Source organism: Notamacropus eugenii, chromosome 5 (assembly GCF_028372415.1).
Source record: "Notamacropus eugenii isolate mMacEug1 chromosome 5, mMacEug1.pri_v2, whole genome shotgun sequence".
Classification (NCBI taxonomy): Eukaryota; Metazoa; Chordata; class Mammalia; order Diprotodontia; family Macropodidae; genus Notamacropus; species Notamacropus eugenii.
This window is the reverse complement of record NC_092876.1, coordinates 70,466,828-70,481,746: the sequence shown is the minus strand read 5'-3', so window position 1 is coordinate 70,481,746 and position 14,919 is coordinate 70,466,828. Positions and strand designations below refer to the sequence as shown.

The following is a 14,919-nucleotide window of genomic DNA, read 5'->3' as shown; positions in this document are numbered from 1 at the left end:
ACATCCCCAATGACCAACACACTTAGTGATCAGAACCCTCAATGGCCAATATGAAAAGGGACCAATCCCCAGATTAGCTAACATCCAAACAGCCAGATACCATCAGTTGGCAACATCTTCTATTACCAATATATCATGGTCAGTATGCTTAGTAACTAGCATCAACAGGGATTAATGCTGTCAATGACTATCACCCTCAGTGACCAGCATCCTACACTGACCAACATCCTCAACGATTAGCACCCTCATTAGTCAGTATCTTCAATGACTAATATCCACATTGACCAATGCTCTTTGTAACCAGGATTTCCAGAGATCAAAGTCCATAGTGACCAATGTCCTCAGTGACCAGAGTCCACAGTGTCCAGTTTCCTCAACGACCAGGATCTACAGTTGCCCACGTTCTCAGTAGCCAATGTCATCAATGCATCCATAGTAGCCAATAAACTTGGTAACCAATATCCATAGTGATCAAAGTCCAAAGGAATTTTATCTTCAGTGCTAGTCTACAATGACTACCCTCTTTGCAAACCAGGAATCCACAGTGAATAGAACGAGTGACGTCCATGGTAGACTAACATCCTCAGTAACTAGTATTGACAGTGATTACACAGTATTCCCAATGATCAATTTACTCAATGACTTACATCATCAACAGCTAATGTCCACAGTAACCAATGTTCCCAGTAACCAAAGTCCACTAAAATCAGCATTCACCAGTCACCAGGATCCATAGGGACCAATATTCTCAATAGTCAGCTCCCTCAAGGTGACCACAATGACCAAAGTCCAGGGGATTAGAATCCTCAATGGCCATAGTGACCAACATCCTTGGTGACCAGAGTCTATAGTGAACATGATCACAGCAGTGAACATCCTCAGTAGCTGATACTGATGGTGACCAGGGTCCACAGTAACCTATATGTTTAATGACCAAGGGCTATAGTAACCAATATCTTTAATGACCAAGGTCCATAGTAACCAATATCTTTAATGACCAGGGTCCACAGTAGCCATTATCCTTAGCAGTCAGTGTCCATGGTATCCAGAGTGACCTACATCCTTGGAGTTAAGGATCCATAGTGAACAACATGACCATATGATCCTTAGCAACTAGGATCAACAGTGACCAATGTCCTTGGTGACTGGTATTCTCAAGGACCACCATCCTCAGGACTAGTATCCATAGTGACAGAAATCTCAGGGACCAGAGTCCCCAGTGACTGGGGTTCATAAAGTCAAGACTGGAGCCAAACAACACTACACCAACCAAAACCTCCTGAGGAGAAATGACCTCCCTTCACCCCACCATATTTCCTTCCCAGACCACAGGCCTTCAGAAAACAATCCTTTCTGGCCAGAAGAAGGAGCAGAGATGAAAATGGAGTGGGGGACATGGGAAAGAGATGAGTGAGCTAGTGTTATACAAAAGAATGGAACCACGAATCAAAGGAGAAGGAATGTAATCAGGAAGAAACGAACAGGTAGAGGGAGACTTGGGAGAGAAAAAGTCCCACAGGACCCACTTTCCCCCAGCATGACTCACTCCAAGCCCTCCCCACTGAGCCGCCCTACCTGATGGGGGCCCCACGTCCTTGCGCTGGCCTCAGCAGCACTGTGATGGTGCTCTCCGACTCCCCCAGTGGAGATGGCATGTCCCCATAGTCAAAGCTCGGAGCTGAGAAGGGAAAGATGGGGAGGAGTGAGCCAGGGGACGGGAAAAATCTGAGGACATTCAGAGCATTCTGGATTCCAAATGTCATGACCATTGTCCCCTAGACTCCTATGTCCTTCTCTGTTCCCTTAATACCCAAGGCTCCTGAGCCCTCCTGTCCTTAGACTCCCAGACATGTCAATCTTGAGTTTCCCTGATCTCTCAGTCCTCAGCCTTTCTCATCCCTAGAATCCACCCTTCCTGATTACTTAAATCTCCAGCCTCCCTAAACATTCAAGCCCCAAGCTCCCTGAATCCTTGGTCCCAGCCTCCCTGACATCTGTCTTAACAGCCAAGTTTCCTGACTCCTTCTGTCTTCAATTTCCTTGGTCCTTCAGGTCCCAGTTCCCATCCTTTTGTCCTTGGTTTCACTGACCCCTGACCATCCAGCCTTCCTGACTTCCCTTGTCCCCTGACCCCTTCAGTCTCTAGCCTCCCAAACACTCCATTTTCCAGCCTCCCTGATCCTTCAGGGACCAGTCCCCCCCACACACACACACATCTTTTGGCCCTCAATCTCCATGAACACACTACCTACAACCTCTCTGACCTCTTAATATTGAACTTTCTTGAATTCTCCCAGATCTTTCATTTCCTCCCTAAACCTTCAGTGTCTAGTCCTCTGATCCTTTGGTCCCCCACCTCCACGATCCCTCTAGATCCATGACCTCTCTAACTCTTCTTTCCCCTGACCCCTTGCTGATGTAGAAGTCTCCAGCATCCCTGACCACTCCCATCTTTGGCCTCCCAGACATCACTGTCCTTTGCTTCCCTGTCCTCTGCCTTCCTAGCTCCTCTGGGAAGTACCAAAAAAGCTAGGGATAGGGTCTAAATCTGTGACTTCATTGATATAGGGAACTTCTAGGTAAAGAAATCCCCTACCAATGCAGGTCAGCACCTTCTCTACAACCATAGTGTTAGAGGGTTGCCTAGAGCTCTGAGATGTTAAGTGCCCAAGATAACACAGCCAGTGTTAGAGGTAGGAAGTGAACCCAGGTCTCCCAGGTTCCAAGGTCAGCTTTCTACCTGACATACCAAGCTGCCTCTCTGTGTTGGGAGGACTAGTAGTACACTGAAAATAAACAAAACACAGACATTGATTGACCCTCCAGGTAGAAGGGACAAAGTTCTCTCCAAGGACAGCAAGACATGTGCTCAAAAACCAGAAAAGAAAAGTCAAAATGGAAGCAGAAATGAACTGAGCCTCTGGATACTGCGCAATAACTTACTGGAGGGTAACCTCCTCATCCCCAGATCCCGCCATGAATTCTCACCCAGGCATCCAGGGCCCACCTTTCCAACAGTCCCCATCCCTGTTAGACTTCCATCAGGATCTCCCATGCTACATTTCATGGCAAGATTCAGTCCACAGAGTTAGCCCTCCCAACACTGGGGCCTAGATTGGGGGGTGGCGTGGGGAAGGTATTTGCTCACCAGAGATATTGGTGGTGATCTCAGTGAGAGCTGTCTGGCCAAAGCCCTTGCCAGTCCTTGCCCTCACGGAGAACAGGTATGTGGTACCAGGATGGAGGTTGGAGAACACATGGTAGGTCTCATTTCGGAGCTTGGACACTGTGCGCCTGGGGCCAGGCACATTCACTGCAGGATCTGATGACTCAATGCTCTGATAGCTGATCTGGAGACAGGCCAAGGGTTGGGGTGGGGGGGAAAATTCACAGAGAAGAAAGTGTTACTCATTGTCAGGGACCACTGGGGTTTAAAGTAGGAAGACAGGTCACTAAGCCCTAACAACATGAGGTTTGTGGTTGACCTCCCCAACTTTCTATCTTCCTTTTCCCCACAATCTAGACAACCCTTCCCTCTCACTTCTCTATCCCACAGAATCTTAAAATCAGAAGAGACTATAGAAGACAACTTCGTTTCCCCCTCCTGCTCCTCCCACCATCTATCCATCTCCTCTCCCCACCTCCTCCAGCTTCTAGTCAATGCCTTATGGGTCTGTATCTAACCAGAGTGCCAAGGTTTGATCCCCCCAGAACAGTCTCAAGGAAATATCCCTACCTCATATTGGGTAATAAGGCCATTTGGCTCCAAGGGCTCTTCCCACTTCAGAAAGATCATGTCCTCCAGAGGGGTGAAGGTCAGTGACTCTGCTGAGATTCCTCCAGGAACTACAAGGAAAACCCCATCCCAGAATCAATTAGCCCAGCTATGATCAGGAGGGACAAAGGTCAGAAGACAGGACGAATTTTCTGACAACAAAGGAGATGAAGCTCCCACAGATGAATTGGGAACTTCCCTTTCCTGGAAATCTTTAAAAACAGGAGAGGCCCTATTCAACCGACAAGCATTTATTAAATGACTTCTGTGTGCCAGGCACTAAGGATATTAAAGAAAAAAATCAAACAATCCCTACTCACAAGGAGCGTTACATCTAAATATGCCTATAAATACATGAAGCAAAAATGTTGCCTGAATAAATGCAAATAAATTCAAGGGTGGCATGATGGATAGAGGGTCAGGCCTGAAGTCAGGAGGACTCATCTTCCTGAGTTCAAATCTGACCTCAGGCACTTCCTAGGTCAGCAAGTCACTTAACCATTTGCCTCAGTTTCCTCATCTGTAAAATGAGCTAGAGAAGGAAATGGCAAACTGCTCCAGTATCTGAAAAAAAAAAGGAGTCACAGAGTCAGACACAACTGAACTGCCAACAGTTTAGGAAGGAGGACATTAGCAACTGGGGATATCAAGAAAGGCTTCATTCAGAAGATAGTACTTGAAGTTCATTATAAAGGAAGAGAGGGGTTCTAGGAGGTGGAGGTAAGAAAGGAGCATGGTCGAGGCATGGAATTCAGCCAGTGCAAAGATGGGAGATGGTGTTTCCAATGTGAGGAGCTAGTTGGAAATACTACAAGAAAAGCTCTGGGACAACATAGGAAGACAAGGGGACAGACTGGATGATTGAAGAAGGAAATTTCCAGGCAGAAAAATTGGAGCAGAAAGAGGTACGGAACCACCATAGGGAATAAGGTGTCCTAGCAGAAAAGAATGTTCAGCTTCCCACATCTCATCAGAGAGGTGATGAATAAGTCATACACTGTCAAACATGGCCACTGTGTTGATTTGTTTTCCTTAAGTATTCTTGCTGGCTATGAAGAAAGGTGGTATTGGGAAGGAAGAGGCTTTAGCAGGTAAGAAAGATGGGGGTGGGAAGGAAGAACATTAATAAAATGCTCTTAAAGAAATAGACTGTTAAAGGCAATAAAAATCTTCAAGTCCACCTAGTCTGACCCTCTCATCGTATAGAGGAGGAAACAAAGTCCTAGGCAAGTATCTTACCCAAGATCACAGCTGGTCAATGGTGAAACTAAAACCCAAGTCTCTTAACAACACAACATGGAATCTTTTTCACTGGATGTTTTGATTAACATTTACTTCCTGTATGCCAGAAAAACCTACTCTCTCTGGCCTGAAGGAGTTTACTTAGTAATTAATCAAGTCTTGTGGGATATAGCAAATGGGCAAAGCCCCCAGAGGGTATTGACCCATTGAGGCACTATCTTGAAAACCATGGCTAAGCACACAAAATACCTAGCCATGGAACTGGCCCCTTTCCAGTGGCCAGTGGTAGGTCCTAAATCTAGGATTGAAAGAGACTTAAGAGGGCATTGAATCCAACCCCCTCATTTTTGCAGATGGAGACATCAAAGCCCAGTGAGGTTAAGTGATGACCTCAAAGTCTGGGGTGAGATTGAAGCCAGATCTCTCTGGTGCAACATCATGCCACACTGGATATGAACTGATGCAGAGTGAAAAATGCAGAACCAAGGGAATACTCTACACAAGAACTATAGTAATGTGTTACCCCTCCAGGATCATGGTGCCTGCCTTGCCACCCAGTCTAGATTGATGAACTGCCGGGATTCTCCGCAGACTAGGGAGAGAGGAGGCCTGGACCTCTAGTCTCACCCCTTGCCCTCCTGGCTTAGGAAGCAAATCCAGACCCTAGACACCATTCCAGCATCCACTTAACCCAGGAGCCCTCCGCAATTAATTGTCCTAATCATTAGGCTGATAATGAGGCTCCCTCAGGGAAAAACTTCAAACTGGGATTGAACCACCCTAGTTAAGTGTGAATTTTGTTCCCAAACTCGGGAGAGTGTGGAAGTTATTTAAAGAGCCCAGACAGTCAATAACTCTTCAAGAAAGGCTGATGAATGATTGTTAGAGTCAAAAACTTACCAAGCATCTATGATAAGCACAGGTTCATCATAGGGACCTGCTCTCAACCTCCAGGAGTTTATAGTTTAGTTTTGAAGAGGGGGTATGCATGGAAGTTGTAGGAAAACATCTCCCAAAGTCACTAATGCATACCCTCTGATCACAGCAATACCACAACTATGCCCATACACCCTCAGAGACCCAAGAAAGGGGGAAAGAACTCACATGTACAAAAAATATTTATAGCTGCTCTTTTTCTGGTGGCAAAGAACTGCAAGTTGAGAGGGTGCTCATCAATTGGAGAAGAGCTGAACGAGTTATAGTATAGGAATGTGATGGTGCTATAAGCAATGACGAAGGGGATGGTTTCAGAGAAACCTGAAAAGATGTGTATGAACTGATGCAGAAGGAAGTGAGTGAGCAAAAACCAGGAGAACAATTTACACAATGACAACGTTGTAAAGACAGACAACTTTCAAAGGCTTTAGAACTCTGATCAAGGTAATGACCAGTCACAACTCTAGAGGAGTTATGTGCAAACATGTCACCCACCTCCTGAAAGAGAGGTAATAGACTCAGGGTGTAGACTGAAATCTATGGTTTTGGACACAGCCTGTGTGGGAATTTGTCTTGTTTGACTATGCATATTTATTACCAGGGTTTTTTTCTTTTTTTTTCCTTTCAATAGGAGAGGAGGTAGGAGGGAAAGAAAATAAATACTCAAAAGAACTAGAAATAAAGTAGATGCCCACAGATTGGAAAATGGCTAAACAAAATGTGGAACATGAATGGAATGGAATATTACTGTACTTTAAAAGGCAGCTGGTGGCCCATGGATAGACCATCAGGCCTGGCATCAAGAAGACTTGAGTTGAAATCTGGCCTCAGATACTTCCTAGTTATGTGATGCAGGCAAGTTACTTAACCTCTGTTTGCCTCAGTTTCCTCAACTATAAAATAGGGTCACAATAGCACCTACCTTCCAGGGTTGTGAGGTAATATTTTTAAAGTGCTTAGCATACTGCCTGGCACATAATAGGAGGTTCATAAATTCTAAATCCCCTCCCTTTCCCTTCTCTCCTGTGAGAAATAAAGAGTATTATAAAGAGAGAAGAATCCAAAGACGATGCAGAGTAAAGTAAACAGAGGCAAGAAAACAATATACATAATGACTACCACAAAGAAAACGGAAGGAACAACTGTAAAACAAGAGAAAATGAATGTCGCAGAATTACAAAGAACAAGCCTGGCCTCGGAGGAGGGAAGAGAGAGAAGACACCTGCCCCTACTGGGGGGAGGGGGGGGTTAAGAATGGTCAGGGATGTGGAACATTGCATATATCTTCAGAATTTTTCTATAGATTGAAATATTCTTTGCTGTATGGGATGGTTCTTTGGGAGGAGGAAGGGAGAAGGAGAAGGATACTGAGAAAATTTAGGCAATGTGAAAACAAATGATTATCAACAAAATGTTTATTCACTGAAAACCATTTTTTAAGAATAATGCATTTGGAAGCACAAGAGCTTGCAATTTGTTCCTGGGTTTGCTACTTACTGACTATGGAGCCTCCAGAAAAAATAAATTAATGGATAGATAAATAAAGGAATGAATGGATGGATAGATAAATAAATGAATGAATAGATAAAGGAATGAATAGTAGATAAATGAAGAAATGAATGGATAGTAAATAAAGGAATGAATGAATGGATAGAAAAATGAATAGGTAGATAAACGAAAGAATGAATGAATACATAGATAAATGAAGAAATGAATGGATAGGTAAATAAAGGAACGCATGAGTATATAAATAGAGATAATAACATTTATATAGCACCTACTATGGACCAGGTGCTAAGTGCTTTACAAATATAATCTCATTTAATCCTCACAACAACCCTGGGAGGTAGGTGTTACTATTATTCCCATTTTACAATTAAGGAAACTGAGGCTGTGACTTGCCCATAGTCACACATTTAATAAGACCCTGAGGCCAGATTTGAAGTCTAGGCTGATACTCTTATCTACTGCACCACCTACATTAGAGCCTAAAACAGACAGAGGGAAGATCAGCCCCAGGCCCAGGCTTCTCCAGGGGGCAGTTCAGCCTCTAAAAGGAAGGCAAGAGGCAGGGGAATCACAGCTGCTTTTGCCACATCTGCAGCTTCTGCTCCAGCTTTGTGTCATCTGGAGCCTTGAAGCTCCCAGAAACAACCTTCCTAAGAAGGAAGGAGCCAGGCAGAACTCAGACGGTGCTGCCAAGGCAAAGCCTCTAGGCTTTAGGTCAATTCTCAACTCCCCCTGTGCCCCATTTCCCTTTAACTTGAGGGATCTCTGAATATTTTAGCAGTATTAGAAGTAGTATCCCAAGAGGAGAGACCAAGACCCTCTAACTTTCCCTGCATTTCTACCTCCTCTTAGGATCATACACTTAGAGCTAGAAGGGGGCTCAGAGATCATCACTAGACTGTAAGTTCCTTGAGGGCAGGGCCATTTCATTTTTCTTTTTGTATCTCCAGTACTTAGCATGGTGCCTGCTACATAGTAAGTACTTAGTCAATTCTTGTTGACTGATTAAGAAAGTATAACCAACTCATTTTATAGATGGGAAAACTGAGGCCAACAGAGGATGTGACATCCAAAGTCACACTTGCAAGCTTCAGAATTTGAATCCAGGTCCTCTAACTCCAAATTTCCATTACACTAGGCTGCTACTGCTTCTCAACACCCTTAGCAGAACAAAACCATCCCTATCCTTGATCCCTCCACCTTCAGTGTCAACCAAGAGGGAAAAATAAGGTTCCAAGAAGTGCACAGATTCATGTAAAATTCTAAAGATCTTTCCCTTCACAATCATGGAAGTTGTGGTTATTACTATATATATCAATGGGGGGCGGGGCGGTATGAAGGTAGTAGAAGGGGATGGAGTACTATCAGTCTGGCAGGGAGAAAGGAGTTATTATTCATGAAAAGGAGGCTGACCAAGCAGATGGTGCCCTGCTCACGTGGAGGACCAGGATCTTCCTGGAAGCACTAACCGCGGAATTTGATGACAGGGGCTAGGAGGATGTCAGGAAAAGGGACAAGAATGAGGCTGTAGGCTCAGGAGGGAGAGATGTGTGCTAAGGCAGTATGCAGGTCAGTTAGCCCAGAAAGCTGGACTGGCCCTCTATGGCCAGCTTAGGGTTACTGCAGCACCACGATCCCTGGGCCCTGAAACTTGGACATTCCAGGCTCTATGTTTGTTTTGCTTCATCCTTTCTTCAACTATGGCTGGTAAAGTCTCTTTGAAAAGCCTCACCTCGTGGAGGACTGTGGGAGTGGAGTGCTGTATAGACTGTACTGTCAGACTCAGCTGAGGGGAGGTGAAGGGAATTAAATGAGTTTGGCTGAAATGCCCTTTCTTTCTTCCTTCCTTTCTTCCTTCCTTTTTTCATTATTACAAAGGAAAGGAACTCAACTGGTAAATGTATAACAATCAGGTTCTCTGGGGACAAAAAAAAGGTATGCACACACATACATCTTTTTAAATTTAATCTATGTTATTAATTCTCTTTTAAGTCCATACCATCAACAAGACAGTAAATCAAGTCCTGATGGGTAGCGGCCAGTTTCAGAGGTGTGAATGCTCCAATTGAATGTTTAAGACTGGATCTAACAAGCAGGTTAGAGCTGGCCCCAGGACTCCATGGTTCCCAAAGGAGAGGAGAGAAGAGGGATCTAGCTGACAATGAAGGTGATGGCAAAGCCAGAGAGAACAATATCACACTTGTTTCAAAGAAAGAAAAACAAACTCAAACTACGTAATCAACAACATCGCCGGGGGTGATAGATTCTGGGGCTGGTGCAAGTTTGAATCCTGTCTCAGATATTAATAGCTATGTGACCCTGGGCAAGTCACTCAATCTCTCTGTGCCTCTGTCTTCTTGTGTATAAAATGAGAGAGCTGGACTCAGCAGGCTCAAATTTATCCTGTCTGTATCGTGTTTATACATAGGTATTTGTACGCTGCCTCCCTGTAAGCTCTTTGAGGGCAGACACTATCTTTTCCCTTTCTTTATATCCCATTGCTTAGCACAGTAGCCGGCATGTAGTAGGTGCTTAATAAAGGCTTGCTGACTGATTGTCTCTAGGGCACCATCCAGCCCTAGACTTATGATCTGTGGTCTCTGTTTCTAAAGGCTAGCACAGTATGATGAGGACAGTGTACCAGACCAATAACAGTAATTGTAATTGAGAAAGACCAACTAAATCTGGGCAATAGGATGTTTTTGTAAGTGAAAAAAGAAAGCCCCATGTCAGGGTTTAATGGATTAAGGAGAAGAAAAGGGAATCCAGACTAGAGGCAAGATTGGGGAAGAGGGGGATTAGGCCCCCAGGAACCAAGTGCAGACTGGTAGAAACAGAAGAAGGCTGGGATAAGGGGCCACCCTCAGCTGTTCAAGGGACAGGTGCAGGGGAGGATGGGTAGAGGGGCAAAAAAAGGAGATCCCCCATGGAGCTGGGTCTGGGGTAACAGTAATTATTCATTCACGTGTGGATGTATATGGGCATGTGTATGTATATGGATTTATTATGCAATACATGTATATGTGTATATGTGTACATATAATGTGTGTGTGTGTATGTAAACATATATACGTACACTCATACATATATTATGGTCATATTTCTATATGCATATTTATCTATAATGCACTTATGTGCATGTGTACATACACACTGTGAATACATACATGAGTGTACTGTATAAATGGATTACACAGCATGTATATATATGCATACCTGTACATGCATGTATGTGTGTTATAGGAGTATGCCATGTATACATGTATTGCATTGTGTGAACATGTTGTGTACATGTATATAAGTACATGAGTGTCTTGTACATGCATGTATGTGTATGCATATATTTATGTGGGGCATCTTATGCTCTGCATCTATTCATTTTATATGCAGTAGTGGGTATCTATGCCATCTACTCTGGATTTATCTCATGTGCACTGATTTATAGTATACGATCCCTCCCTTCATTAGAATGTGAATGCAAAGACTGTTTTTTATTTTCCTTCATGTCTGCAGGGCTTACTTATTAGCATGGTACCTGGCACAGAGCTTACCATTTAATACATTCTTATTGATGGAGTAATAGATTTGAGGCGAATCTTTTCAAACAAAGGTTTATTGATGTTGTTTGGGTTTTATGTTGTCATTTCCAGAGATCATTTCTTCACAGGATACAGGACCATCTAAGAGGCCATATAGTAACCTAAGGCCCATGATGAACTAAAGACCATCGGATAATAAATAATAGTTAACATTCCTATAGCATTTAAGGATTGCAAAGCACTTTACATAGGCAGCTATCATTTGACCCTCACAGTAATCCAGTGAGATAGGGCTCTCATTATCCCCATTTTTTAGATGAGGAAAACTGAGGCTAAGACCCCTCTCAGGGACTCGCTCAGGGTCCCATAGCTAGTAAGTGTCTGAGGCAGGATTCAGACTCAGGTTTTCCGCGTTGCATCCTCTCAACCACCTACTGTCCTCGACAAGGGCCTTGTACAATAAGACTACATGATAATGTAAAGACTCCAGTAGCCTAAAGAGTACCTTTGATTGCTCAGGAGTTCTTCATCCCAGGCCCATTCTCAAAACAGTCATTCTTCTCTCTACTCTAAGGCCATCTCCTCAACAGCTGCACACTTGCCCTCTACCCCAATCCTCTCCCTCCCTCCCTGCTTTCCACAATCCAAACAATACTGCTATTGCTATTTGAAAGGGCATATCGATCTACCCCCCCCCCCCCACAGGAGGGCTCCACTCTCACTATCCCTAATTTTCCAAATCAAAAGACCTTTCCTTGGATTCTCCCATGTGGGTGTGGGTGTACATATGCATGTATGTGTGTGTGCTTATATATGCATGTATGTGTGTATGTGTGCATACATGTGTGTATTTATATGTTGTGTATTTACATGTGTGCATGTATGTGCATTTATATGTGTGTATATTTATATGTATTTGTATGTGTGTATCTGCTCCTATTAGAATATAAGCTCCTTGAGGGCAGGGACTGTCTCATTTTTGTATTTATATCATAGCAAGCACTTAATCATTTTTTGATTCATTCATTTGAAACCTTAGTTTCCTCATTTGTAAACACATGAGTAATAATGTCCTCCCTTGTACCTTGGAGATCTCAGTAGGGACTTTAAGCAAAGGCTGGACAACTGCTAACTGGGTATGAGTAAAGGGGATGCTGTTCTGCTTTGTCTTCGTATTCACAGAGGTTAACACTGGGCCTGGAACATCGGAGGACTTTGTAAATGCCAGCTGATGGTTTGATTATTTAGATTTGGGCTGGACTAGTGGCCTCTGAGGTCCATCTTGATGCTGAAATTCTGTGAATCCATATCCCCTCCTCAGCACACACCTAGACCATGGGGGACAATGAAGCAAGCTGGACTTAGACCCTGAGAGGCCTGTGTTTTAAAGCCTGGCTTAGCTTAGTTAGAGTTATGTGACCATAAGCAAGCCACAACCTCTCTGAGCCTCAGTTTCCCTCTCTGTAAAATAAGGATAATAATACTTGCACCATCTACTTGGCAGAGCTGCCATGAGGCACATGCTTAGTAAAACCTATAAAGCACTATCAAAACGTTGGCTTTTATGGTTTACTATCATTGTTGTTATCTGCCCAACTGGACAGTAAATTGCAAAAAGGAAGAGCAGCGACCTTGTCTCCCATTCAATTCAATTCAACAAATGTAATCACCTACTGTATACACCCTAGTGTGCTAATTCTTGGAGAAACACAGACAAAAATGAAACGGTCTGTGCCCTTCAGAAATTTACTGGAGAGTGGCCAGCCGAGGGTGGCCAATTCCTGGAGATCGAAATACAACAAACACAGCATAGGTGAGTAAATACAGAAGCAATTGGCAGATGGAGGAGACACAAATACCTGAAGGCTTCATGGAAAAGATGGCACCTAGGCTGAGCCTTGAAGCAACATAAGGATTCTAAGAGGCAAAGATGAGGAGAGAGTGTGTCCCTGGTATGGGGAAAGGATTTAAGAAAATGCACAGAAGCTGGAGATGAAAGGTCAAGGCCAGAGAACAACTAGTCCGCTATGAAGGTGGAGTTATATGAAATAAATTAGAAAAGTAAGTGGGAGCCAGACTGCAGAGAGCCTTCAATGCCAGGGTGAGAACTCTGTATTTTATTCTAGACACAACTGGGAGTCACTGAAAATTCTTGGTCAGGACAGTACCATAGTCATATTGTGACTTCAGAAATTTCATAAATACACAACAATTTCAACAAACTTTTACTAAATGCCCAGAAAGCACTGTATGAAGGATGGATTAGACAAGAAAGAGACCAGGATTAGCAAAATCATTGCAACAATCCAGATGATGGGTGATAACTAAGGTAGTAGTTGTATGAATGGGGGAAAGGGGATGCAAGTATGTGGTATTTGCCCCTTTTGAGATGTCAAACATAATACTAGACACACACCAGATCATTACTAAAGGCTTCTCAATTGATCCAAGGTAGAATTAGCAAAGAACTACAGTAACTTCTTTAAACTTGGAATCTCTTTCAATATCTAATATAATATTTTTAAATAGTAGGCACTAATATGTCAGTATTAAGCATCTCAGTCAGTCCACAAGCATTAGACACTGTGCTATATATATTCTCAGGCAATCAGTCAACAAACATTTATCAAGTGTTTACTATATTCCAGGCATTGTATTAAATCCTAGAAACACAAAGAAAGGTAAATGTATGTTTGTAGATATAGGTTTGTTTAGAACCCTGTGCACATTAAGTACCTCGGAGAGTTACAAGGTAGTAAATGGATACACTCTTTGCCTCCTAGTCCTGGTGAGTTAGCTCTCAAATGTCCTGCTACTGACCAGTTTACTACTGAGTCCTAGCTCTTTTGTCCATCCTCAACCACTTCCAGGCAAGGAGTCCTTGACCCAATGCACTCATCAAACAAGACTTCTACCAATACCCTGGAAGGCTCCTTCATGTAAGACCAGACCACTCAGAACCATGGGGGCCTTACCATCTTCATCTGTCTGGAAGATGACCTCCTTGCCCTCTTTCCTTCCCTCAGGGTTGGCCAAGATGAGCCGAACATGGATATTCCTGTAGGGCAGCAGGTTTTTGATGGTGTAGCGGTTGGTGCCCCGTTCCATCTTCACACACTCCCGAAAAGTCTGGTTGTGGCTGCTGCCCACAGTGTAGCGGTAGCACAGGGACACAGTGTAGGTGTGGCAGCGGGTGATATTGTAGCCAAGGGGCTCCCACTGGAGGGTCAGTTGGCGAGACTGGATCTCAGAAAAGGCGAGACCCTTGGGAGCTCTCATGGGCTCTGGGGAAAAAAGGTGGGACCAAAGGGCAGGAGGAAAGATGAGGAAGAACACAGGAAGAAAGGGGAGAGAAAATTTACCAGCCAGAAGAAAACACAGCAAGGTACTGACTGCCCTTAGAAGCTGAAAAATTCAACTACCACAAACAGCACCACCCTAGGGTCAGATTAAAGTAGGGAAGGCCAGTCTGAATCACTTCAAAGGAATTCCATTTCTATTCTCTACAGTATGCTCCACAGTTTCATGGAGAAGACTCTCTCAAAGGCCATACCAGCTGAGCCCCCAGCCCTACCAGAATCAGTTGAGCTGGGAAGGCTTCAGAAACAATTCTGAGGACAATCACTGAGCAGTAACCCACCCAGCTGAGGGCATTTGGTACACATCACCAGAAACTTGGCTACAGGCACATGTTGTGGGAAAGGGAGTGGCCCCAGAAATTCATGAAGACCCTTTTCTAAGACAGGAAGGGCTGGCAATCTGTGCCAGGGAATACCCCACCCAGGAAATCATGGGTCTTCTAGAATATTAGGAAATATCTCATTAATTTCAAATACCAATAGTAACAGCTAACAAAGTATCAACTAATGGAGGTCTCCACTTAAGGAATAAATAAGATTATGTGTAATTAGCACATTA

The 14,919-nt window shown here is 43.8% G+C and overlaps 1 protein-coding gene across 2 annotated transcripts in view; it reads right to left on the bottom strand.

Moving 5' to 3' along the window:
* The window catches only part of PTPRU (protein tyrosine phosphatase receptor type U), a 104,384-nt gene that overhangs the window by 50,723 nt on the left and 38,742 nt on the right, over positions 1-14,919 (bottom strand). For both annotated transcript variants that reach the window (XM_072609626.1, XM_072609625.1), the window contains exons 8-11: positions 13,977-14,285; positions 3,737-3,846; positions 3,149-3,350; positions 1,576-1,678 (exon numbers count right to left, since the gene is read on the bottom strand). In XM_072609626.1, the coding sequence (XP_072465727.1) occupies positions 1,576-1,678; positions 3,149-3,350; positions 3,737-3,846; positions 13,977-14,285 (724 nt within the window). The remainder of the gene's footprint in view (positions 1-1,575; positions 1,679-3,148; positions 3,351-3,736; positions 3,847-13,976; positions 14,286-14,919) is intronic.